Here is a 24,371-nt window from a genome sequence, read left to right as displayed (position 1 = left end):
CATTCTCCATGTGTCAAAAATGACCAAAATTAGGGCAAATGGTCCAACAAAGGACAATCATTCTTAGTGTGTCATGTATATTAACCATAATTAGGAAGAATGGACTTTTTGATCAGTCAAGTGTTAACCACATGAATTGTTAAAGAATCCATGTCAAAGCATATTTCAGAGCTTTCCATTATGATCAAAAAGTCATATTTCAAAACTTCCATCATCATCATTCAGCTTCTAGTCATCATGTTGCATAATTACAGTTGCAATTGATCAAACCCTCTTCCTCTTTGCACAACCCTAGACGGCTAGGGTTTTAAGGGTTTCAAGCTCTCCAAGTCAATTTGGGAACTGATCTATTGTTTGAAGCTTGGAGAATTTGAGATTATATTTTTTGGCAAGTCACTTTCATTTGGAGGCCTTTTTCTCCTAGCCACAAGCATAAGAGGCCTTCTACTTTGATCTTGAGCAAGATATATTAAATATTCGCAGGAAAAACATTTTTTTAAGAGAATCTCAAGTTGTTTTGGGAGAAAGTTTCCTTTAGAGGTTCTAAATATTCAAATCTATAATTTTATTGAGGTCGTCCATTTTTCTAAGCCTTTTCTCTAGGCCACGAGCCTAGAAGGGCTTTTGTTTCTCGTTGTGCGAAATTCCTAATTTTTTAGGGGAGAAATTTGATTGAAATTTTAAGAAATCATTCATTAAGCCTTATAAAAATTAACATAAATTTTTTGAGCAGTGGAAGGTTCCTCCTCTCTTGTGTGCATAATTTTCTCATCTTGAAGTAGCTAGGGTTTGAGCAAAAATCCTTGGAGGATTTAGAGTTGATCATTGGGGAAATTTCATTATATTTCATTGCTATAGCCTTGTAAATTCCCCATTGGCTTCTTGTATCTTGAGGAGGGTTCTCTTTCAAAATTTTCATATTTTTGTAATACCTCCTTAGAAATTTGAAACCCTCTCTTATTGTCTAAGAGGGTTTCTCTTGTAATATTAATAAAAAAATCTTTTCTATTGAGGGAGCTTGGGGCTTTCCCCATGGTATCCCACCTCCTTATTTGAAAGGAGGACTTCTTGTGGTGGTGACTAACTTCTTAGTTTAGTTTTCATTTCATTGTTATCTTTGTCTCTAGATCTAATCTCTAGCTTATTCTCTTGCTCTCATTGAATTAGTTTCATTTTCATGTTTATTGCATTTTAAATCTAATCTCTTGAATTGCTTCACTTTGTCATCGTTAGATTTAATTACCTGATCTAATGGCTCTTGTGATCTCATTGGCTATTTGATCTAATTTGCATTTGAGTAACTCTTGTCTTGATCTCATTTGTATTCTAGTTGAAGTAGCCTTTTCCTAACAATTATATTTAATTAGCAATCTCATCTGCCATCATTTCATTTTTTCTTAATCATAATTATTTGTGCCTCATTATATTAATTCGCACTTGATTTATTGATCATATTACACTCTTAAACACACATCCTATTTTGATTTATTGAAAGTGAAGTTGTATCTTGTTTTTGATATATTTGAAACATTTCACTTTTGAAGCATTATTGATCTCATTTGTATTGTAGTTGAAGTAGTTTTTTCCTAACAATTATATCTAATTAGCAATCTCATCTGCTATCATTTCATTTTTTCTCAATCATAATTATTTGTGCCTCATTATATAATTCGCACTTGATTTATTGATCATATTACACTATTAAACACACATCCTAATTTGATTTATTGAAAGTGAAGTTGTATTTTGTTATTGATATATTTGAAGCATTTCATTTTTGAAACATTGTGTTTGATCTTATAGAAGCACTTGTTTAACATTACATATCATTTGCACTTTAGATCGAGTTTTGCATCTCTAAAATTTACATCCAAGCATATGCTTGGTTGATAAAAAATTTAGGGAAAACTTTCCCTATTTGTCATTCAATTCAATAAATTTGAGTTTGGAGAAAAGTTTCAAACACGTGACCTCGCAGTTCTCTTGTGGCCGAACCTTTGTGGGAACGAAGGCATGTGAGCTGTCCTAAAACTTGTTATCTTCAACAATATTTCCTTTTAGATAACTTTAGGGGCTACCTAGGAGAGACCCTAAACGAAGAGAGTTGGGAATAGGTGATAGCCCCTTCTTTGAGCATTGTGCCTTGAAGACTACACCTTGTGGGATTGAAAACTTTTCCTACATTTAGGTGTACATCTTAGGTGACAACAGGTCCTAGAGGCCCAAAATCACTCAGTTGAGTGGGTTCCTTTAAGCATCAAGCTCAGATTATTCTCCAGATAGGTAGAGTGAGCTCCTTTAGCTTCATGGACTAGATTACTCAAATGAATTGTATGTGTCCCTAAGGTTTCACCACAAGTGAAAGAGACTAACCACAATGATGGTGAACCAGGACTAGTCAATATACCATAGGTCAGAGGCGCCAACCAGAATCATAGTGACTAGTTGATGCTAAAGATGTACCATGTGTTAGGAGTACCAACCAAGAGGTGAGCCATCGATCAAACATACCTACCGAAATTATGGTAACTTGTTGATGTTGTTGATTTACCATGTGTCAAAATTGTTGACCAACATTATGTTAATTGAATGATATTGATGCTAATGATGAATTATTATAACCTTTTCTTAGAGAAATTTGTCAATGAGAGAACATCCAAATAGTCATTATGTATTACATCCAAATAGTCATTATGAATACCTCCCTAGCTAAGAGGGCTAAGAGGGAGTGTTGAATTTGTAGCTATGGTCAGTCATCATAATTAATATTTTTAGACTTTGATGTATTTGTAATGATAAATAAAAAACATGTTCTTCATGCTATTGTCAAAAGGGAAAATTTAAGGCATGTTTTTCATGTCCTTTTCAAAAGAGAGCTTGAATTTTGAAAAATTGAATTTTTGGCTCCAAACAATCCAAGTCAGCCCTCCTCCTACTCAAGTTGGCTCCAATTAAGTGGGCACCCATTTGGCCAGATAGAAGTGTATTTATAAGGCACTCAGCCTTCTCCGAAGAACGCAATTTCGGATCTCTTCTGTTCAAGCAATTCAGATCTTCTGAGGCAGAGAACAAGATGAATCTGAGGCATAATGTTGGACGAATCTAAGGCAAAGCAAGGACAAATCAAAGGTCGAACTTCTGGGCATCTCAGGGCAGCAGATCCAAGTTTTTATTGTACAGAAAAAGGCTGAATTTTCTGAGACATATGGGTGCAGAAGCAGGCCAAATTTCTGTCCTTGAAGATCAGATCAGGTCGAGATTCTTGGGCAGCTATTTAACTTGACTAGGAGGCAGTTGGACCAGGTTTGACCAAGTCTACTTCACTAACAGTCCGACACTGTGATTGACTAGAAGATATAGGTGTGTCTCTTGTTGATCTAAAAAATTCTCTAAGGAAAACGTTGTTGGGCTTTCCCCTCATGTGGGTTTTCCCAGGGTAAATGTTTGTATTCTTGTTTGACTATCTCTTTATCATCCTACTGGCATTTAGTTTCTACTGTTGAGATCTTTTGTGTAATTGCTTTATGATGAATATGAATGAAAGAAAGAGTAACTAAAGAAATTATTAGAAGTAATTATCAGTTTAGAAGATCCTATGAAAAATCAACATTGAATTCTGTAGAAATTTTAAAAACCTGCCCAGTCTGAACTCTGAAGTTTCCACATCACTTCAAAAGTTCAATAACATCATGTATTTTATCATATAAAATTCTCAGCCTTATAGAAGAGATAAACACCACAAAATACTTCAAAACTTGATCAATGCAGCAGCCCTTAGGCCATAATCTAATCAAGTATGCAGAATGGAAATATAACTGCACTTTAGATCTGAAGTTTCATCTACAACATGACAAATCACTGAAAACCATTTTAGCCTCGTCCCAATAAATCAACATATCAAAACAGCCATGAAACTTGCCTAAAACTCATGAAAACCAGATCTGAAAATAAATCTGCAATAAGAGAATTTGACAGCAATGGTAGTGTTTTCACCCAAACGCTCATTTCATGTGATAAAGCCCTAAAGGATGAACAAGACCTTAGAGTAACTGAGAGGGCCACAACACCGTACAAATGAGGAAGAGTTATAACTTATTCTTTATATATTGTCTAGGTAAACTTTCTTTAGAATCAAATAATGATGGAGGATTCTAGAACTTTTTTATTTTTCTCTCCAAAATGAATCAATAAAATAACTTGGAATCTGCTAGATCCATGCTTTCCTCCAAGGCAACCATAAAATAACTAAACCATGCCATAGCCAACTTATATGAGAAGTCAAACAGTGCATAACCTAATGAGCAATTCATGCCACATGTCTCCTCAAGACGAATATCTCCCTCATCTAAGGAATAAACAATGTAACTCCTCTTAGTAGCAGGTACGGCTTCTCCAAGGTGGACATCCCATCAATAATCATGAATAAGGAACAATCTAAGTTTTCAAATATTTAGGAAAGATGGTGGCTCTCCACTTCTCAAATGTTTACAAAGAGCAAGAGACAGTCAAAATCCCCAGATTTGTCACAGATGAGGAGGTATCCAAAGATGAACTTTTGACAGTCCTATCATCATTTCAAAGGGATAAAAATTAAAATCCTAAGTCCCAACGAAGAGACGGTTAAATTTTTTCTTGAGCTTTTTATATTTGTTGGGTGAAGATCTTCGTAGAGCAGTAGAGGAGGTGAGAACATCAAAGAAGGTGCTGCAAAATTTTTAATTGACCTTCATACCGCTGATTCCCAAGATCTACAAAAGCTTGATAATTAAGATGGTTTTAGGCTGATCTCTCTGTAAGGGCGTCTAAAATAATTGCTAACGTGCTACAACTAAGACGTGAATCATTTCTCAGACATCGTCCCTCTAGAACAATTTGGAGCTTTCGAGGGGAGGCAGAATCATGATACAGTCAATTTGGCGCAAGAAGCGATCCACACTGGTAAAGAAGAAACTACAATGCATACACCAAACAACGAAGTGATCTTTGCAACCCACCTAGTACCTAAGTCTGAAATTTGCTCAACTTTAAAGTTGAAAGCAACTTCTCAGTTTTATTTGATTCAAAAATCATATGCTGGGCATGCATTGTATGGCGATCCACTTGGTTTGAAGTTATGCACAATGTGAAAAGGCTTTAGAGAGAAACATGGAATTTTCATCACAGGACATTTTCGAGCAACCAAAAGGTGGTCTTTAGAAATTTTCTTTCACATAAATTTCATAGCATACATGTTAATAATCCTTTATGTTTAGCATCATGATCACATATCCAGATACATGGTTTTTTTAATTTTAATAATGAAGACAGTTGAAAATGGATTGTACGGCCGTCAATTTGAGTTAAATTTATACACAACGTATGACGGCTTTAGAAAAAAACATGACATTTATGTCAAACAAATCATTACAGAAAATTTTTAATCACCAAAAATGTGACCTTTACAACTCTTCTTTTGTCCCAATTTCATAACTTCTGTATACAAAGTACAAACTTATTATATTTAAGAGCCTACTCCCTTCCAAAACACGCAAATCTAGATTTGAGACGTATTCCCCAATCATTTTTGAACACTCACTTCGTGATGGTTCGTGATGACTAGCATGACTTTCGCTAAATGTTTTGTATCATAAAGAGTCAGATTACTTTGAAGCCACATGACATGATTACACGGGTCATAGAAATAAAAGTGTTTGATATGAGACATGGTAACCCCAGAAACAAGATACAGAGGACACATGGTCTATCCATAGATAGAATGAAATGTTAAAAATTATAAAATTAGTGAATTACACATTAAAAAGAAATATTGACAAAGATTCAAAAAAAAAATTAGTAAGTAGAAATTAAAACATTTACAAATTTTACATCATGATACAAATTTAATCATATAATTTTTGCTTTTAAGCCTGTTATCTTGCTAAAACAGTGTCTTAAAATTGTTGTTTCAGCCCTACTTCAGCCAGATGGAGCACTAGCAGAACCCAAAGAAAATGAAGGAGAGGTGACAACATCAGTGGGACATTCCTCCCTTACCTTTAAGCTTTTATAGCTACTCTTTATGAGCCATGATTTCCATGAAATAAGGAAGACAATGGAGGGTTTTTGAAAAAACATGAAAATTGATGGAAGAATCCCCTTGCCTAGCACTTGAAATCCCTTCTAACACTGCACAATAACCCTCAGCTGTACTCCAAAATGTGTCACACCTCCAACTTGTTAAGTGAAATCAGCTCAAGTGAAAGGGAAAACATGATTTTATGGGCCGCAGGCATTTTTTACAGGGGCCACAGAACACATGTCCAACACATTTGCTGACGCATTTGGACATGTCCTATGAACAAGACACATGCCAAACCCACGTCCAACACATGTCCTCGCATATCAGTGTCCAACACAGAATATGGGACACGAGCCCTATTTGGACGTGTCCTGTTACTCATTGATTACATGATGCTGCATATAAGGTAATTTAAAACTAATTTTAATTGAGTAAGAAAGATGGGCTAAGTACAAGTCAAATTTGGTCAGTTTAAAGTACAATAAATATATATTTTCCGAGAACAAGTCAAAGATGGTCAGTTTAAAGGACAATAATCATCTCCTCGCAGAGTACTACACATTTTTCTATGAAATTTCTAGATGGAAGGCAGATCAACCACCGCCAGCATTATGGTTGGTAACTTTGAGAAATTAGAGCAGATTGGAAATTGTGGCCCCCTGTTAGCAACATACCTTTAGTGGATGGTTGAACTAATCGTTATAGTTAATTGAGCTAACTATATATATAAAAGTTCCAAGGGATAGCTAAATAGACTAAACCACCTGGCCAATAAAATGTTGTTGTTGCAGCCTTACTTCCACCAGATGGAGCACTAGCAGGCCCTCAAGAAAATGAAGGAGAGGTTACAACATCAGTGAGACATTCCTCCCTTACTTTTAAGCTTTTCTAGCTACCCTTTATGAGCCATGATTTCCATGATATAAGGAAAACAATGGACTGTTCTAGGAAAACGCTTGAAAATTGATGGACAAATCCACTTGTATAGCACTTGGAATCCCTTCTAACCAATGTTATCAGAACTGAACCTGTGATCAAACCAAAAAACCTTGTGGACCAGGAACTAGTCAAAACCAGACCGGAACCGGTGAAAAACCAGGAAAACAACAACAACAACAACTAATAAACAAATATGCAAAATTCTCATTTATATAGCAAGTAATAGTGCATATAAACAAAATAGCACTTAGTGCAGAACATCATTGAACCAAAAAACATCAAGTAGCAGGCTCTAAAAGGCCTTTATAGTCTAAAATAACATGATAGTATGATACTACAGTCTACAATACTACAGCTACAACCTACAAGTTCTATTTGTCAATGTTATCATCAAAATCATCATCTTGATTATCCTCATCATCTTCATTTGAAGAATGAGTAGCATCCAAATCTATAATCATTGCCTATATTGGGATCTTTATCATCAAAATAACCCTCGAAGCATTAAAATAAGATAGAAAAAGCGTAGCATGTCAAGTCAAAATTTTGTTTTAGTGATGGGTACATTTTTAATAGAGTCGTGATAGAGGGTTTGTTCCTCTTTATTAAATACTAGTTCCTTACCCTCATACATGACAAAATCCAATGGAAATGTTGCAATCCCTGAAATCCCGATATACTGAAAAATTGTTAAGTTTGCTGGATTTTGAGTGAAATCTAAAATTCTACTTTCTCCGTATGAAATCTAATGAGGTTGGAACCACTCTCAAACATCCTGAGTCATTTCATGGTAATGTTAAAAATTTAAGCAAAATGATGAAAATGAAAGATTAAGGAGAATGTCACTTTTAAAAATTTAAGCAAAAGGATGAAAATGAAAGATTAAGGAGAATGTCACTTTTACTTACATTACCATGAAATGCATAGCAATAATAGGACAATAGGCTTGAATATTAGGTTAAGGACCATAGACTTGAATATTAGATTGGCATAGGTGAGGATTAATAGTAAACCAATCAATTGAAAAAATATATATATATATAAAAAAAGCAAATTTTTTTATGCTGACCTAGGTAGGGACACAAAACAAAACCGGTCTTGAACCAGCTGGTTCAGTGGAATACGCAGGTTCCGTTACAGAACCGGTCGGTTCAGACCAGTTTCGGGCCAAAAACGGCTGGACTGGCCAGTTCCGGTCCTAATAACACTGCACAATAACCCTCAGCTATACTCCAAAATGTCTCACACCCCCAACTTGTTAAGTGAAATCAGCTCAAGTGACAAGGAAAACATGATTTAAGTGGCCGCGGGCATCTTTTACAGGGGACACAGTTAGAGCACATGTCCAACACATTTGTTGACGCATTTGGCATGTGTCCTATGAACAAGACACATGCCAAGCCCACATCCAACACATGTCCTCACATATTGGTGTCCAACACATAGAATATGGGGCACAAGCCCTGTTTGAACGTGTCCTGTTACTTAGAAGATGTTCTATATAAGGTAATTTAAAACTACCCCTTTTTTCCATGAAATTTTTGAGGCAGATCAGTATTGTGAAAATCGCTATTAAATTGCGATTTTTTCAGCATGGTGATTTAATCGGTGACTTCTTCCAAAATGAAGAAAAAAAAAAAAATCACCAAAAAACCGTCAAAAAATCGTGGATGCTTTAGAGACTTTAAAAAATTGAAAAAAAAAATGAATTTTTTTATATTTTTTTTTATATTGCCGACATTTTTGCTGATTTTTTCTTTTTTGGACCCTTACCGATTTTATCCCGATCGCGATATTCACAACATTGAGGCAAATCAACCACCACCAGCCTTATGATTGGTAACTTTGAGATATTAGATCAGATTGGAAATTGTGCCTCCCTATTAGCAACATACCTTTAGTGGATGGTTGAACTAATCCTTATAGTCAATTGAGCTAACTAAACATAATAGATTAAACCTCCTACCCAAAAAAATGTTGTGAACAGGGAAATCGTAGGTAACAGGATCAAATCCAATTAACTCTCTCAAAGTTATTATCCATTATTATAGCTAGTGGTTAAGCTACCCTCCTTCCAAATATGAAAAGAGAAGAATCAGTACACTTTTCCATTTACAAAAAAAAAATTTAAAAAAAAAAAACAAATAATAAACAAACATGTGTATAACAAATCCTATTATATCCTAATTTTTACAAATTTTTCATCCACTTTAGATACCATATCCATATCCACATCCCTGCAACTTAAGCCTCAGCATGATTTTTTGCCAAGCCAATTATGGTGACTCTCTAGAACTACATTTAGTCGCCCAATTCGAGAGAGTTGTCTAAACTCTTCAGTTTTTACAAATTTTTCATCCACTTTAGATACCATATCCATATCCACATCCCTGCAACTTAAGCCTCAGCATGATTTTTTGCCAAGCCAATTATGGTAACTCTCTAGAACTACATTTAGTCGCCCAATTCGAGAGAGTTGTCTAAACTCTTCAGTTTATGAAAACTAGCATTACTACAAAAAAAAATTAGCAAGCATTGCATGGATTGCATCATGTAGAGTTTATGAACAGATCGAGCATCGCATATGATACTTCATTATTGTTTGGAAATATGTACTTCATTGGCCTCTTAAATTAAAGCCTCAAAGATACCATTACCTTCTCAAAGAGAAAAATTCCAATGAGATCAAAGGTGAGGAATCCAACATCTCGAAGGATCCCAATTTAGAATGTGGATTTCAATATTTCATGCAACGGAAACACCATAGACAAAGCAGGATTAAACAATTGATACTGCAAATAATGTTGACAAAAACATATCAGCCTTCTTTCCGACATTCAATTAAAACCAAAATGGTAGCAGTTTGCACTTATTCAGTCATGAAAGAAAGGTACATTACTCTTCCCCTTCGTATAATACATGGTATATTAAACTAGTTTTTTACCATATTCTTTGAAAAAAAACACAAATTTCAGAAATGGCCAGAGAATTTCATGTTAATGTGCCTCCTATGATCAAAAGTACTCTCAGGAAAAAATACTATTAGCGATAATGAACTGATTGGAACAGAGACTGAGTAGTAGCTCTACAGGAAGGAAGATAGGATCATTCAAGATATAGGCTGAGACTTGTACAATAGATCCTTTACCAGAACAACTGGTAGGATATAGACAGGTATAGGAATACAATCGATAGCATGTGGATTGGATGCCCTTCTAATACAAGCAAAAACTTCTAAGATCTCATCATACTCACCTGATGGAATTTATGGGATGTTTATCACAGTTTTACTTACATAGAGAGACAGAAATACAATCACTGCCGATTCACTCAATGCCAACACAGCTCAATTCAACATAATCAATTTCCATAGCTGACTATAGGTATAAACATAATCAATTTCTAAAACTAGTGAACTTAGTTGACCTCTTTTCAAGCTTTCCCTTAACAGGAATTAGTAACACCACCATCCTTACCCTTGGGCGAGTCCTTGGAGTCTTTGCATTTGCTTGGTTGGTGCCTGTTCTGAGAACCCTGCCATAGACAACACAGTTCAGTTCAGAGCCTTCGAATTTGACGTAAAAGAGGTACTAGTATTGTAACACGTATAAAGAAAATAAACTAATAGGCAAGGCTATCAATGTCAAACCAGTTTATCCTCGTCCTCTTCTTTAGCAATGTCACTAGAGGAAGGTTGATCTGGCACGAGACACATGGCTCCTTTAGTATGTGGTGAAGCATATTGATTAACTATAATTGAACGCGGCTCAAAACAAACATTCTTTGTAAGTAGCAGAACAAATATCGCTTGTAATAGAAACTACCTGAACGAAGCAAGTCATTCACGCCAGTGGTTTTCTTTGACCCTTGCCTAGAGTTTTTCTTACTCTGTGGTTCATTTGATGTAGTAATAATAGCCTGAGAACGCCTAGGTGCACAGTGGAGTTTGTTTGTAGCACCAGTTTTCTGTGCAGAGTCAGTGTTGAGAGACTTTCTTATGGACGTCTGTGACTTTATGCCAGGTACAGGTATCAGAGTAGTTCCCTTTCGAGTAGCATTTTTTTTGGCTGATTTGCTTCCAGTATTAGTTGGGGACGCAACACTTTCTCTTGCATCTACTTCAATGAAATTCACTTTTCCGGTGGAAATTTTCTGACTCGAGATGGACGGCTGAATATCAGCAGCACATGCATCATAGCTATTACCTTCCCCCTCTGCCAAGCAAACCTTGTTAGACAGAACCTCTATTTTTGAACCCGTAGCCACAGGCAACAATGCATTCGATTTATTTTGGACGGCTTCTTGGATGTTATCAGCAGCACATGCATCATAGCTATTACCTTCCCCCTCTGCCGAGTAAACCTTGTTAGACAGAACCTCTATTTTTGAACCCGTCGCCACAGGCAACAATGCATTCAATTTATTTTGGACGGCTTCTTGGATGTTATCCCCTCCCTCTATGACCTCTTTATCTATCTTTGAATGACAAACTTCGGATTCCTCAAATGAAGAATCAAGAATAATAGAGCATTTTTCATGATTAGGTGTCAGTAAGCCTTTGCACTCAGAAAAAGATCCTTCACCTGGAACTTCTATCTCTATCAAATGCCCGTCAATATCAGTCGACATTAGTTCTTCTAAGACACCATAGCTCAGCAAAACATCCTTTGCAACCTCTCCATATTCTAGCACGTGATGCTTTTTGGCATATAGTTTTAGCTCATCACAGAGCTTTTGGAAGGGCTGAATATCACCATCATAGTCATTATGATGCCAAATCAATAAGTAATAAGAGCCGTAAAACAAAAATCATACATGTTTAAACAAGGGAATACAAAATGAGACCAATAGGATATAAGAAATGTTTATACCTCAGCATTAGATTCCAGTGCTAATCTGAAAAACCCAAGAGAAACGGCATGCTTTCCTGCGGATTCTGAGAGTTTAATCTGAGACAGCCAGTATGTAGAAGTCATTAATGTGTTAAATTTTCTTTGCCGCTGGTTGAAATCCTCCAAAGGTGTAGTTGAGATGGCAGACTTGCTCGATCCAGGGGTTGTCAATAATACATCCTTGCTTGAAGCAGTAACCCTGGCTTGGCTCTTAGGCAATGGACCCTGAAAGGAAACTGAAAGTGCTTTTGTAGAAGGTTTTACTTTGGATTCAACTTCCAAAGTTCTACCAGCCTTCGGCAGAGACGCTCCATAGAGGGGAGATGATTTTGAGGCAGTAGATTTGTTTTCCGACACCGCAAAGCGTATATCTTTACTTACAGTTTTTGAAACCGGAACTGCATTTTTTGACGAAACGGATAATCTTCTGCTGGGCTTTATAGGCTTGTCTTTTGCAGGCAAGTCCAAAGTGTTTACGCTCTTACTTATGCTTAAAATGTGCTTCTGTCTGGAAATGATATAAGCATTATATTAGGAATTGTTATTCTATAAATAATTGCTTATATTAGCTAGGTTCTAGGCCAAAAATCCATGAATAAGACAAAATATATGGTCCTGAACCCCTCCACAGACAGCGTATTACCTTTTTGGGGTGGCAGTCACCAGATCATTTGTCTCAGCCAACGTCTTGTTTTCTTGCTCTTTAATAGATTGCCTAATGGACCTTCTTTGCCTAGTTTTACCTGCGTGAATGGCAAAATAAGGAAAAAATTAACTTCCAGATGTTGCTAGATCTCAATTGACAGAACAAGTCTCACGGACGAGACAACATAAGGTTCAAATTCAACGAAGTTCAAATTCAACGAAATTGGGAGATTTTGCAATATAAGCGTGTAATATTGATTTTAAAAACTCCAATTATTAACATGGTTGACCTCAAGAACTTGTAAAGCGCATAATGAGAGAAATTGATACAACTTAGGATGTTGAAGTGTTGTGTGACAGGGCTACAAAATAGTACATTGATCGTGGCATGAGAAAGATTTACACCGGCAATTCAATGAATATGCATTGGCATATGTCAAGCAAACCTAATGCTGCTAGATAGCAGAAAAGAAATTCCAAAGGCCGACCAAGCAGATGATTAAAGTCAGTCTTACAGGATAGTGGATTTTGGAAATAAAAAGGAAAAACACCATAGAAATCCGGAATGTGGACACGGAGTTAAAGAAAAAACGGAAGACAGTTCATAGCCAATTTTAGCAATTGTGACCACTCAATCCATCGACTGCATAATCTCCATGATATTGAACAACTAATTTAAACATATAGCTCGATAATTCCCTCACAAGCCCATCAGTGTATAAATTGAATGCGGTTTGAACTTTGAAGCTTATGAGTATTTTCCAAAGTACCATAAGGATTCGTTTTTGAAAAGTAACTTTACTGGTATAACATAAAATAAGAACCAAAACCAACTTTGACACAAATTGTGAAGAGGGCGACATTCAGCATTGGAATCCGCAAATTAAGAATATAATTCAGTCACAGAAGTCACGGTACTGCAATAGCAAATCAACATTTCCCAGCTCAAATTTTTATAATTTTGCCCTTTGAAATAAATAAGAAAACAAATAAAAAACAATAATTTTATAATTTGAAATTATTTTCCCAAATATCCATTAAATGAAATGAAAACACAGCCTGCCAACAAGGCTTTGGATTGACGGTGAATGAGTGCAGGATTAAGACACTTCTGGCTATAGTTCACTGGGGCCGAGATGCTTATCTACCAAAAAAAATGAAAACATAACCTTAAAAAAATATATAAGAAATATAAACGTTTAGGTTCGTTTATATTTCAAGGTCTTTATATGGTCACAGAGCTCATCATGTTTTACAAAAATTAAAGCTAGGTGGAAAAGAAAACCACCTTTTCTTCTAACCACCCAGATAAGCCCAGTCCTCTGGGAATTGCTTAGACTTAACAATAAGTCTCAGAGTCATTGCATTACAGCAAAGTTTATCATCTGTTACAAAAATTAAACCTAAGTAGAGAAGATAAGAATCTTTCCTTTCAACCTCCCCGATAAACCCAATATATATAAACCAGAACCAAATCTAACCAGAGCACCAAGACATCCAGTCTGCTAAAATCTTGCCATAAAACTGCTAAGTTTACATGATTTAAAGCAGAACCAAATCGTCCACGGTGTAAAACAGAACAAATCGTCCATTTAACACATCGAATAGAAAAAAATAGCATCTAAAACAACGGCAAGATGGTAAACACATAGGCTAATATCGAAATGTATGTCTGTTTGCTTAAATCGTCATCGTTTAAATGACAACAGATTCTAAAAGCCCTAATAACAGCATCAATATCTCTCTCACTTTCATTTTCCTTTGAAATTAAAATAGGTAGATTTAAAAGGAATAAAAATTACCAAACGCCTTCAAATCCACCCAAATGGATGGCAATTACAAGAGGGAAAATGAAGCTTACCTGGATAAGGCGTGGGATGATCTCTGGACGGCTCCATGCGGAAGAATGTTCGCCGATCTGATCTGCCCCCAACTTCGACTTCGAGCTTCTGTGACAGAAAACAAGGAAAGGGCTGGCCTAAATCCAGAACCAACAAAAATTAGGAACTCCGAATATGCAGTGAAGACAGGATGGAAGGCAGGATTATTAACGGGCAAGCAAAGATTCGAATTGCGAAATGGCGGGCTAAACTTTATAGCAAAGTCGAGCAGAGAGACGGGGCACGTAAAGTCTTTAGTTTGAAAACTTAATATTAAGTTGTTATTAGTACGATGCTAAAAGGTTTGACATCATTATTATTAATTATTATTGCTCGTTAAGTGGTTGAGTGGAAGCCCGTTCTTTCAGAATAATTGGATCTCAACGTTCAAATTTTCAAATTAAAAATAAGCCAAATCATTTTAGCAACCCACAATATTAAATACATGTTTTTTTCGTTAATTTGTAAATATTTTTGTAAACACAGGTTTGTTTCATTGATTTGTAAATCAGTGGGGATGCAACCCACAATATCAAATACATGTCTTTTTCATTACTTTGTAAGTACTTTTGTAAATCAGACTCACAATATTAAATATATGTTTTTTTCATTACTTTGTAAATAATTTTGTAAATCAGTGGGGATGCAAGACAATATCAGTAAGACCAAAATAATGATTTTCTCTAATAAAAATAAGCAAAGCCAGCATATGTTCTTCTTTGAAGACAACATTCTTGAAGAAGTAAATGAATACAAGTACCTCGGGATCAATTTCAACAACAAGCGTAATTGGGAGGACTATAGAAAGAAGAGAACTTTAAGAGGGTCGAAAGCATTATATGCACTTCAAAACAAATGTAAAAAGGCTGAGTTATGGGATTGGAAAATGATGAAAGTGATTTTTGGACTCCTAGTTTGTCGAGTGATATTATATGGGTGTGAATTGTGGGCTAGCAGAATCTCTATTTCAAAATGGAAACAAATTGAGAAAATCCAAAAACACTTGATCATGAGCAAGTTCAAAATAAAAAGTTTGGTTCCTTATGAGATAATGTTGAGTGAAACGAGAGCAGCTCCCATCGAAGCAATTGATATGGTGTGTCTTATAAGGTATCTAAAAAGAATTGAGCAAATGGGAGTAAGTAGATGGCCGAAAGTTATCTTCAATGAAGGCATGAGTGAAAGAAAGAAATCATGGATGAGACAAAACAACAAATGGATGCAAAAATGAAATATTTACCTCAATGCATGTCCCACAAATAGTAAGGAGTTAAAGAATTTTGTTAAGGAGAAGTTCCATGAGCGTATATAGGAAAAAGAGTTGGTAGAAAGAAGAAGTACTATGTTCAGGAATTCAACCCCACTTGTGATCTCCAACAAAAAGAGTACATTGGAGCTAACATTCCGTGGAGAGCAAAGATTCTTATTGCTCAATTAAGAACTAACTCACATCAACTTTGGTGTGAAACAGGACAGTGGAAGAGACCTAAAGAAGCTTGGGAAGAACAGGTGTGTACTTTTTGCACTTCTGGGGCAATGGAATCGGAAAAGCATTTCATTTTGGAATGTGATGCTTTCAAAGACATCAGGGACAGTTATGGCAGTATGTTAGCATCAATTCATTGGCATTGTCTTTTCAGTGAGGGGATTGTTAGAAGGTTGGCCAGCTCATCATCAATTTGAGTAAGAAAAGGATTGAATTGCAAAAGGCAAAAAATAAGGAGGTTGGTAGTCCCATAGACTATTTTTAGTCTCGTGGACGTTAAAATATCATTCATTATTCATAATAATAGTTCATTTCAATCATTACATCGCAATTATAATTATATTGAAAACCTCTACTGTATAGTGGAGGCTTATGGTGGGTCTACGTATGGATTTTGGTTTTATAGATTTTGTATTAATGATCAATTAACATTTCTTCCAAATATTTATTATTTAAAAAATAATAAAGAGACTTTACAATTCATTAGTCTACAAAAGTTTGGTGTAATAGGTTTATAGTGGAGCCTTAGAATTTTACTTCTTTTAATGATGAAAGAAAAGTTTAAATTGTTTTGAATTTGGACCTCAATTATCATCCGTTTTTATTAGTAATGGAGTTGAGATTAATATTTTTAATTGAAGCCTCAAAGTCAACTTATTTAAGCTAGCTTACCTTTTCCAAAAGCCTTTGTGCATCTCTATATGAACTTCAACTTATTCTAATCATGTGAATCTAGTTGATCATTAGTTATAACGATTCAATTAGATTTCTAAGGCCTATTGTCTTTGTTGTAGTCTAACAATTATGTTTTTTTTCCCTGAAAGTTATGGAAATTCCGGCCATATTTTAAAAAAAATCCGGCAGGGATTTTTGCAAATCCAAGTAAAAGTTGTCTAAATTTGTAATTTTAGGTGCCCTGGATGTTTTTGATGGTGTTGAATCCATTTCCACCATCAAAAATACGATTCAAACACTGCCTCTACAAGATTTTTTAAATTTTTTTGTCCGGATTCCAACCACTCTTGGTCATCCCAACAATTCTTCCGTCGTCGTAGACGACTCCATTGTCTTTACACTTCTCCTAATTTCTTAACTTTTTCTTGAGCCTCCATATCATTAGTTGTCTTCTTTTTGTTGGAAACTCCCACGCTTTATATGGTGAACTCTTCCTAATTTATATATTTTGTGGACATGAGTCCCTCATCTTAGAGAATTACCTTTTCAACAGTGAATGTTTGCTTGTCACTTTCATTTAGAATGGTAGCATCTCAACGCATGACTTGTATAAGAACTAAATCTCATGTATCTTTGAACATCTTACATCCCAAATCAATTTGGATATTTGTTATGTAATTGCTAATCAGAATAGGAAGGAAAAAACTAGACATAAAAGGGTCATTTTGGGTTAGATTCTAAAAATTGCATTAACATACCGAAATTGAAAATCCTCTAGTTTGGGGACAAAGAATGAAATTTTTAGGTCGTTGACCTTGGGGATGGCATTCTGCAGGACAATATCATCCTAATGGTCAAGTCTTTGACTCAAATAGAGTTTGTATAAAAAATTATGTCCACAGTAAAGTATTGATCTAATTATCCCACGTAGGTTCATGTGGCAACACATAGCTCATCACAATTTGCACATGTGGATTTAGTAATGCATGTGAATCCATTGGAGATTCAAACAAGCCAACCCTAACATCCAAAGGAAGAGAGTTTTAATCCTAGTTTAAAGAAATGAAGGGGTTGTATAGCATCTTTCATCACTCTTGTAAACCAGATGCTCTTATATGGCCTCGACAGACCCTTCCCAATGTAAACCTATCCTTATTTCAAAAAGTGTTTTTCAAAATTCATATGTGACTCTGCCCACTATAAAAGCATGTACATATGTGGTTCCTATAAACAATATTCGTGTACAACTTTTTAAATTTTGAAATATATATATATATATATATATATATATATAAATAAACAAACAAACAAATCAGGTGAGATTTACGGGTTTTACCGAAAACTCACCTCCATGAGCACGTGGCCTAACCGAATTAATTGGTTTGAGGTAGTATATATATACCCCTTGGGTAGGCCTAATTAATTCCTAATGAGAGGTATCCTTATTATGCCCAAATTTCCCCATATCAGGTTTGCATTTTTCTTGTGCCTCTTGCACTCCCAATCTCTAGGAAACCCTTGTTTCCTTGCAGAGATGCTCAACCTTCTTATCTAGCATCTTCTTGCATATATTAGAGAGGAAGTCTTCGATGGTTCGAGTTGGATGGATCTAAAGGAAGGTTTCGTCAATACCTTTTGTTAGGATCAGGTTGTAGCTTCACCTATTCTTATTGCTTTCAGTTAATAAAGAGACTCATGTCCTATTTCCAAATTGCATTGTTATTCTATGAATGTTAATTCGTGATGTTTATGATTATCTAACATATATATGTGTACTTGTACTTTGAATTCGGTGATATGCTCATGTCTGTGTGATATATTTGCAGGTATGTGGATCTTGGAAGAGGATTGAGGGTTTGGACCCTACGAGATCTACTTCAAACGTAGGGCCTATGGGTACGTCTATTATTCCTACTTATGTGAATTCAAGTTCTTGATCTAATTGAATGATTTTTCTTTGTTACATTTTTATTCCTCTATGTTTGGGCTCTCAACCCTAGCCCTTGGGAACTTTTCCCTTCAACGAAAATGGCAACTCCATTGGAGACATACTTGTAAAGTATTTCCTAAAGGGTTGTCTAGATTGATCTAGATGTTTGGTCTATTGTTTTCTCAGTCTCCTGGCATCTTGGATGACCAGATCTTTCAGCTTGATCATTTAGATCTGGGCTTGCTTTTTTTTTTTCCACATTTTATTGTCTATACGCAGTTTTTATTCATAATAGTTGTGTATATACGCAGTTGTAGTGTTTGCAACTCATGTATGCGCATTTTTTCTAAGTAAAAAGTGTGTACATATGCAAACTTTCTTCTAGACAATCACGTATGTTTCTAAAAAAAAATGAAAATTTAATTTGCCTAAGTCCTCTAAAGGCTTGAATGTGTTTGTTTATGGTCTTGTATGCCTGTTGAGGACTGAGAATCTTGGTGTCAAGAGTTTTTTCTCGATATTTTTCATTTGTATGAGAAAATCTTTGTGTCAAACTAGGGTTTTTAATTTGTGGAGCCTATGAAGTGTGGAATTTCCAGATCTTCTCGGTGAAGTATATGGTTGTTTATGTTCTTCAGGAGTAGCTTCATGTACGTCTAAAGATTGTTTGTAGCTTATCTTTCTCTTTTGCTTCTTTGTATGACGTGGATGTGGATCTTATTGCATTTTTCTTCTTTTGTTCTTGAAAGGGTTTGAGTTTCTTTTTGAAGATCTGAGATCTCATTCAGTCGAGGCCTTCTTGATCTTTTCAACCTCTTACATATTTCTTTGCCAAGTTTTGAGTGTGTTATGTTATTGTTTGCATTAGTCTCTTAAACTCCTTATATTTGGAATTCTAGACTTGGTAAACTTGAGTATTCTTCATTCATATGGTTTAGAGATCCTATGTTTGCTTCTTTTCTTAAAGATTTGAATTTCTTTCAATAAAGAAAAAGAAAAAAATTATTGTTTCTTTTTTCTTTTGTTTGCATTAGTTTGAATTCTTTTGGTTTTGCCATCGTGGGAGTCTATGTGGTGAATTCAAACATTCCTTTTGTTTTAGAAGTATGATTGCCATTAAAGTGTTTTTCTTCTATGTTGGGTTTTCCATTGTTTTACTTGTTCAGATTGCTTGCCTTGAGATTTGTAGGTGAATCTTGCATTGCACGTTAATATGCATTAGATTTAAGGGCATTAGAACAAGCGTTTAGTTCTCTTTGGTTGATTTTAAATGCATGAATGCTTATCAAAAGAAAAAGATTATTTTGTTGCTTAAAGTAGATTCATGCAAAACCTTGTAGAAATCGCTTTCATCGAAGAAAAGAGAGTTGCATTCGCATGTAGCCTAGGTTTTCTTATTGGTTTCTTTTGCATCAAAACATCACAAATTGCACTTCCATGTCCTTTGACCTAATTAACAGACATTAAAACGAGCGTTTAATTAAAATGAGCTAGACTTTTTTCTTTTCTTATAGAAACGCCAGCTAATCTAGGGCATATTTAGGGCCTTGGAATAGGTGTGTGGAGAGTAAACTCCACTCAAACCAAAGTATAGAAGTTGATTAAAGAGTAGAAGTCTAGCATCATATAGGTTGTCGAGGAAAGCCCCTCCCACACAGGACTCTAGCATCGGGACATGCAACGATAAGGAAATATAGATACCCCCTCTCCTACTTGTCTAACCACGCGCCCACGATTGTTCCCCCACAGCTTCAGATTACACTGAGGCTAAGGCTAGAATTCTCCATATGGTTCCACATGCAATACAAACTAGTCGATTACATGATCAACATCTTTAACATACTTCTTAAGCAATGAGACATGGAAAACATCATGGACTTTCACTGTCGGAAGCAGTGCAAGTCGATAGGCTACTAGCCCAATCCTCTCGATGATGCTGAAGGGTCCATGAAACTGTGGTGCCAGTTTGGCACATGAGCCAATCCGCAAGAAGCTTCTTCGGTATGATGCGCAAGTACACATGTTCCCCAACCTAGAACTCCTTGAACAACCTACTCCTATCAGCATAGATCTTCTGCCTATCCTGTGTTGCCTTTAGATTCTTATTGATAACCTGCATTTCTTGTTCCATGTCTGCCAACATATCTGGTCTAATCAATACCTTGCTAACCGGATCACTCCAATTAATGGGAGTGTTACAACTTCGCCCATACAATGCCTTTAAAGGACTCATCCTCAGTGACTCTTGATAATCATTGTTGTATGCGAACTCTACCAGTGGATGATACTCTTCCCACTCCCTCTGTTGATGCATCACATACATCCTCAACATATCCTCCAATATCATATTGACCCTCTCTGTCTGTCCATCTATCTCCAGATGATAAGTTGTGTTGAAGGCCAACTCGGTGCCCAAACCTATAAATAACTCTTCCTATAACTTGGAAGTGAACTTCACATCCCTGTCTGACACAATCTTCTTTGGGACACCATGTAGTCTAACCACGTCTCGGATGAATACATGTGCACATCACTAGCTGAGAACGTAGACTTCATCGAAACAAAGTCTGTAACCTTTGTTAACATGTCCACAATGACCATGATGGAATCGTACTGCTTCACTGTCTTTGGTGTTGGGTGTGCAACCTGATTATCTTATGTACTCAAAGGTATCGCCACATTGGACCCCAGTTCGAAATGGGGGCAGCAACGCCGCCCATAAAATCACTGCAGGGGGGGTCCAGGGGGGGGCGGCTGCGACCTTTGGGGAGCCCCCCCCTGGCGAGGGGTTTTTGGGGCAGCGCCCCTGAAGCTAAGAAATGTAAAATTGCCTTGTAAAAGTATAGTAATTTCTAGTAAATCTAGGTCGTTCATTAGGCAGAGATCTGATGGTATAAGTTATGTTTAATTTAGGGTTTTTTGCCCTAGAAGGCAAGCCCTCACTATATATGAGGGAATTGTATTGCGTCTATGTAGATCTGTATTCTGAGTGAGAAAGAGAGAGGAGATTGAGAGCGAAGAGGCTGTTACAACAGATCTGTTATAGGTTGTATCTCTTCAGTTTGCTGGATAATATAAAGGAAGGACTGGTTGTTTCTCCGTGGACGTAGCCCAAACTGGGTGAACCACGTATATCTATGTCTCTCTGGTTTTATGCGTTTTATGTGTTTATATTTATGCAATATTCTATGTGTTCCATTGCTCCGTAATATATAATTTACTAACAACTGGTATCAGAGCCGAAGGTCTATTTGGCTGACAAACTCGCAGGAGAGAAGGGTTCTTGGTTCGAGTGGGAGCAATGGCAAAAGATCGTAAGTTTAGGGTCGAGAAATTTAACGGCCAAAACTTCTGGCTATGGAAGATGCAAATGGAAGATTATATGTATCAGAAAGATTTGTACCTACCATTGGGCAGAAAAACAAAGATGCCGACGAGTATGATAGATGAAGAATGGAACCTTCTCGATAGAAAGGCACTCGGAACAGTACGGTTGTGCCTCACAACGTCGGTCGCCTTCAACATTTCGAAGGAAACAACGACAGAGGGTTTGATTAAGGCGTTGGCAAAACTATATGAAAAACCCTCGGCCTCAAACAAGGTATTTCTTATGAAACGGTTATTCAATATGAAGATGTCGAAAGGTGGATCTGTTGCAGACCATTTAAATGATTTTAATACTATTACAAGTCAGTTAAGTTCTGTAGGGGTAAACTTTGATGATGAAGTTAGAGCTATGTTATTCTTGTGCTCATTGCCAAAAAGTTGGAATGGTTTAGTAATGGCCATTAGTAACTCTATTTCTGGATCTAGTACTTTAAAGTTTGATGGTGTTGTCGGTGCTATCCTTAGCGAGGAAATGCGACGGAAAAGCTCCGGTGAGATATCAGGTAATGCTTTGAGTGCAGAGTCTAGGGGAAGAAAAATGGAAAGAGGAAAGAGCTCAGGATATTGCAGTAAATCAAGGAAAGACATGATCCAAGTCTAGATCGGGGATAGTTTGCTGGAAATGCGGAAAGAAAGGACACCTAAAGAAAGATTGTAGATCTCGGAAGGGAAAAGAAGGAGATGCACAACAAGAAAACAACCACGAAGCAAATGTGACAGGTGAGGTGTTACAAGATGCTTTTATTCTTTCTTTCGAAAATATTACTGATTCCTGGGTGGTAGATTCAGGGGCCTCATTCCATGCCACACCTGATAAGAAATACTTTCATGACTATGCTCAAGGAGATTTTGGACAAGTCCGTTTGGGTGATGATAAACCCTGTAAAATTGTTGGAATGGGTAAGGTTCTTGTAAAACAACATAATGGAAAACAATGGCTACTAAAGGAGGTAAGGCATGTTCCAGATCTGAAGAAAAATTTGATTTCAACAGGGCAGTTAGGCGATGAAGGTTATGTGACAACTTTCACAGTAAAAGCTTGGAAGGTCACCAAAGGAGCCCTGGTAATAGCAAAAGGTGAAAAGGTTGGTACATGGTATTTATGCAATGGTATTTCTAACTATGTTAATGTTTTAACTTCTAAAGGAGCAGATGCAACATTATGGCATCATAGGCTCAGACACATGAGTGAGAAGGGGATGAAGATCCTTCACTCAAGGAATTTGTTGTCGGGTTTGAAGAATGTTGATTTGGACTTCTGTGAGAATTGCATTTATGGAAAATAGAAGAGAGTCAGATTTCTCAGAGTTGGGAAAGAAAAGAAGAGCAAAAAATTAGAGCTTGTGCATACAGATGTATGGGTACTTGCTCAGGTATCATCTCTCGGTGGCTCTTGTTATTATGTTACTTTTATTGATGATGCAACTAGAAAAACTTGGTTTTATTGTATTAGGAATAAATATGATGTATTTGATACTTTCAAGAAATGGAAAGCTTTGGTTGAGATTGAGGCAGGAAAGAAATTGAAGTATCTCAGATCAGACAATGGAGGTGAATATTGCAGCAATGAGTTTGATAGGTATTGTTCAAAGCATGGAATTCGCAGAGAGAAGACAGTTCAGGGAACACCACAAGAAAATGGTGTGTCAGAAAGGATGAACAGAACAATCATGGAGCATGCAAGGTGCATGAGATTGCATGCAGGATTGCCTTTACAATTTTGGGCAGATGTTGTAGATACTGTTGTTTATCTAATAAACAGAGGGCCTTCAAGCTCTTTGGATGGTGGTGTTCCAAAGGAAGCATGGACAGGTAAAAAGGTAAACTACTCCTTTTTAAAGCCTTTTGGTTGTGAGGCCTTTATCCATATTAATAAATAAAATAGAACAAAGCTTGAGGCAAAATCAAAGAAATGTACCTTTATTGGATATGGTGTTAATGATTTTGGTTATCACTTATATGATTATGAGAATCACAAAATCATTAGGAGCAGAGATGTAATATTCAATGAAAAGGTCCTGTATAAGAATCAGTTGCAGGAAAAGAAACAAGAAAAAGAAAACAAGGAATACATAGTTCTTGATGAGATCACTGAAAAAGTAAAGGTGCCTTGAAATAATAATAATCAACAACAGCAACCACCACAATAGCAACAGGCACCCCAAACACCTGAAAGTGGTGTTAGAAGATCTACTAGGATAAGTAGACCCCCTGAATGATACTCTCCTTCATTATATTATTTATTGTTGACTGATTCTGGTGAACCCGAATGTTATGAAGAAGCAATGCAGGTTGAAAGCAGGAAGAAGTGGGAGCTAGCCATGGAAGAAGAGATGGACTCCTTAATGCATAACCAGACTTAGGACTTAGTCAGGTTGCCTGTAGGTAAAACTACATTGAAGAATAAATGGGTTTACAGGCTAAAGGAAGAAGATGGAGGAAAACAGAAGTACAAAACTAGACTTGTGGTGAAGGGGTT

General features: G+C 36.3%; 1 protein-coding gene across 1 annotated transcript in view; it reads right to left on the bottom strand.

The window, feature by feature from the left end:
• LOC149222471 (uncharacterized) overlaps positions 1-14,646 on the bottom strand; it is a 45,441-nt gene extending 30,795 nt beyond the window's left edge. The window contains exons 1-6 of the mRNA XM_089385456.1: positions 14,396-14,646; positions 12,533-12,632; positions 11,869-12,397; positions 10,822-11,740; positions 10,647-10,696; positions 10,474-10,531 (exon numbers count right to left, since the gene is read on the bottom strand). Coding sequence (XP_089241582.1) covers positions 10,474-10,531; positions 10,647-10,696; positions 10,822-11,740; positions 11,869-12,397; positions 12,533-12,632; positions 14,396-14,432 — 1,693 coding nt within the window. The 5' untranslated portion in view covers positions 14,433-14,646. The remainder of the gene's footprint in view (positions 1-10,473; positions 10,532-10,646; positions 10,697-10,821; positions 11,741-11,868; positions 12,398-12,532; positions 12,633-14,395) is intronic.
• Positions 14,647-24,371: the final 9,725 nt, after the last annotated feature.

Source organism: Pinus tabuliformis, chromosome Q (assembly GCF_031772625.1).
Source record: "Pinus tabuliformis cultivar Carrire ecotype Pingquan chromosome Q, CPIR1, whole genome shotgun sequence".
Classification (NCBI taxonomy): Eukaryota; Viridiplantae; Streptophyta; class Pinopsida; order Pinales; family Pinaceae; genus Pinus; species Pinus tabuliformis.
Note: the sequence above shows the minus strand (reverse complement) of the source record. Positions and strands in the feature narration are given on the sequence as shown.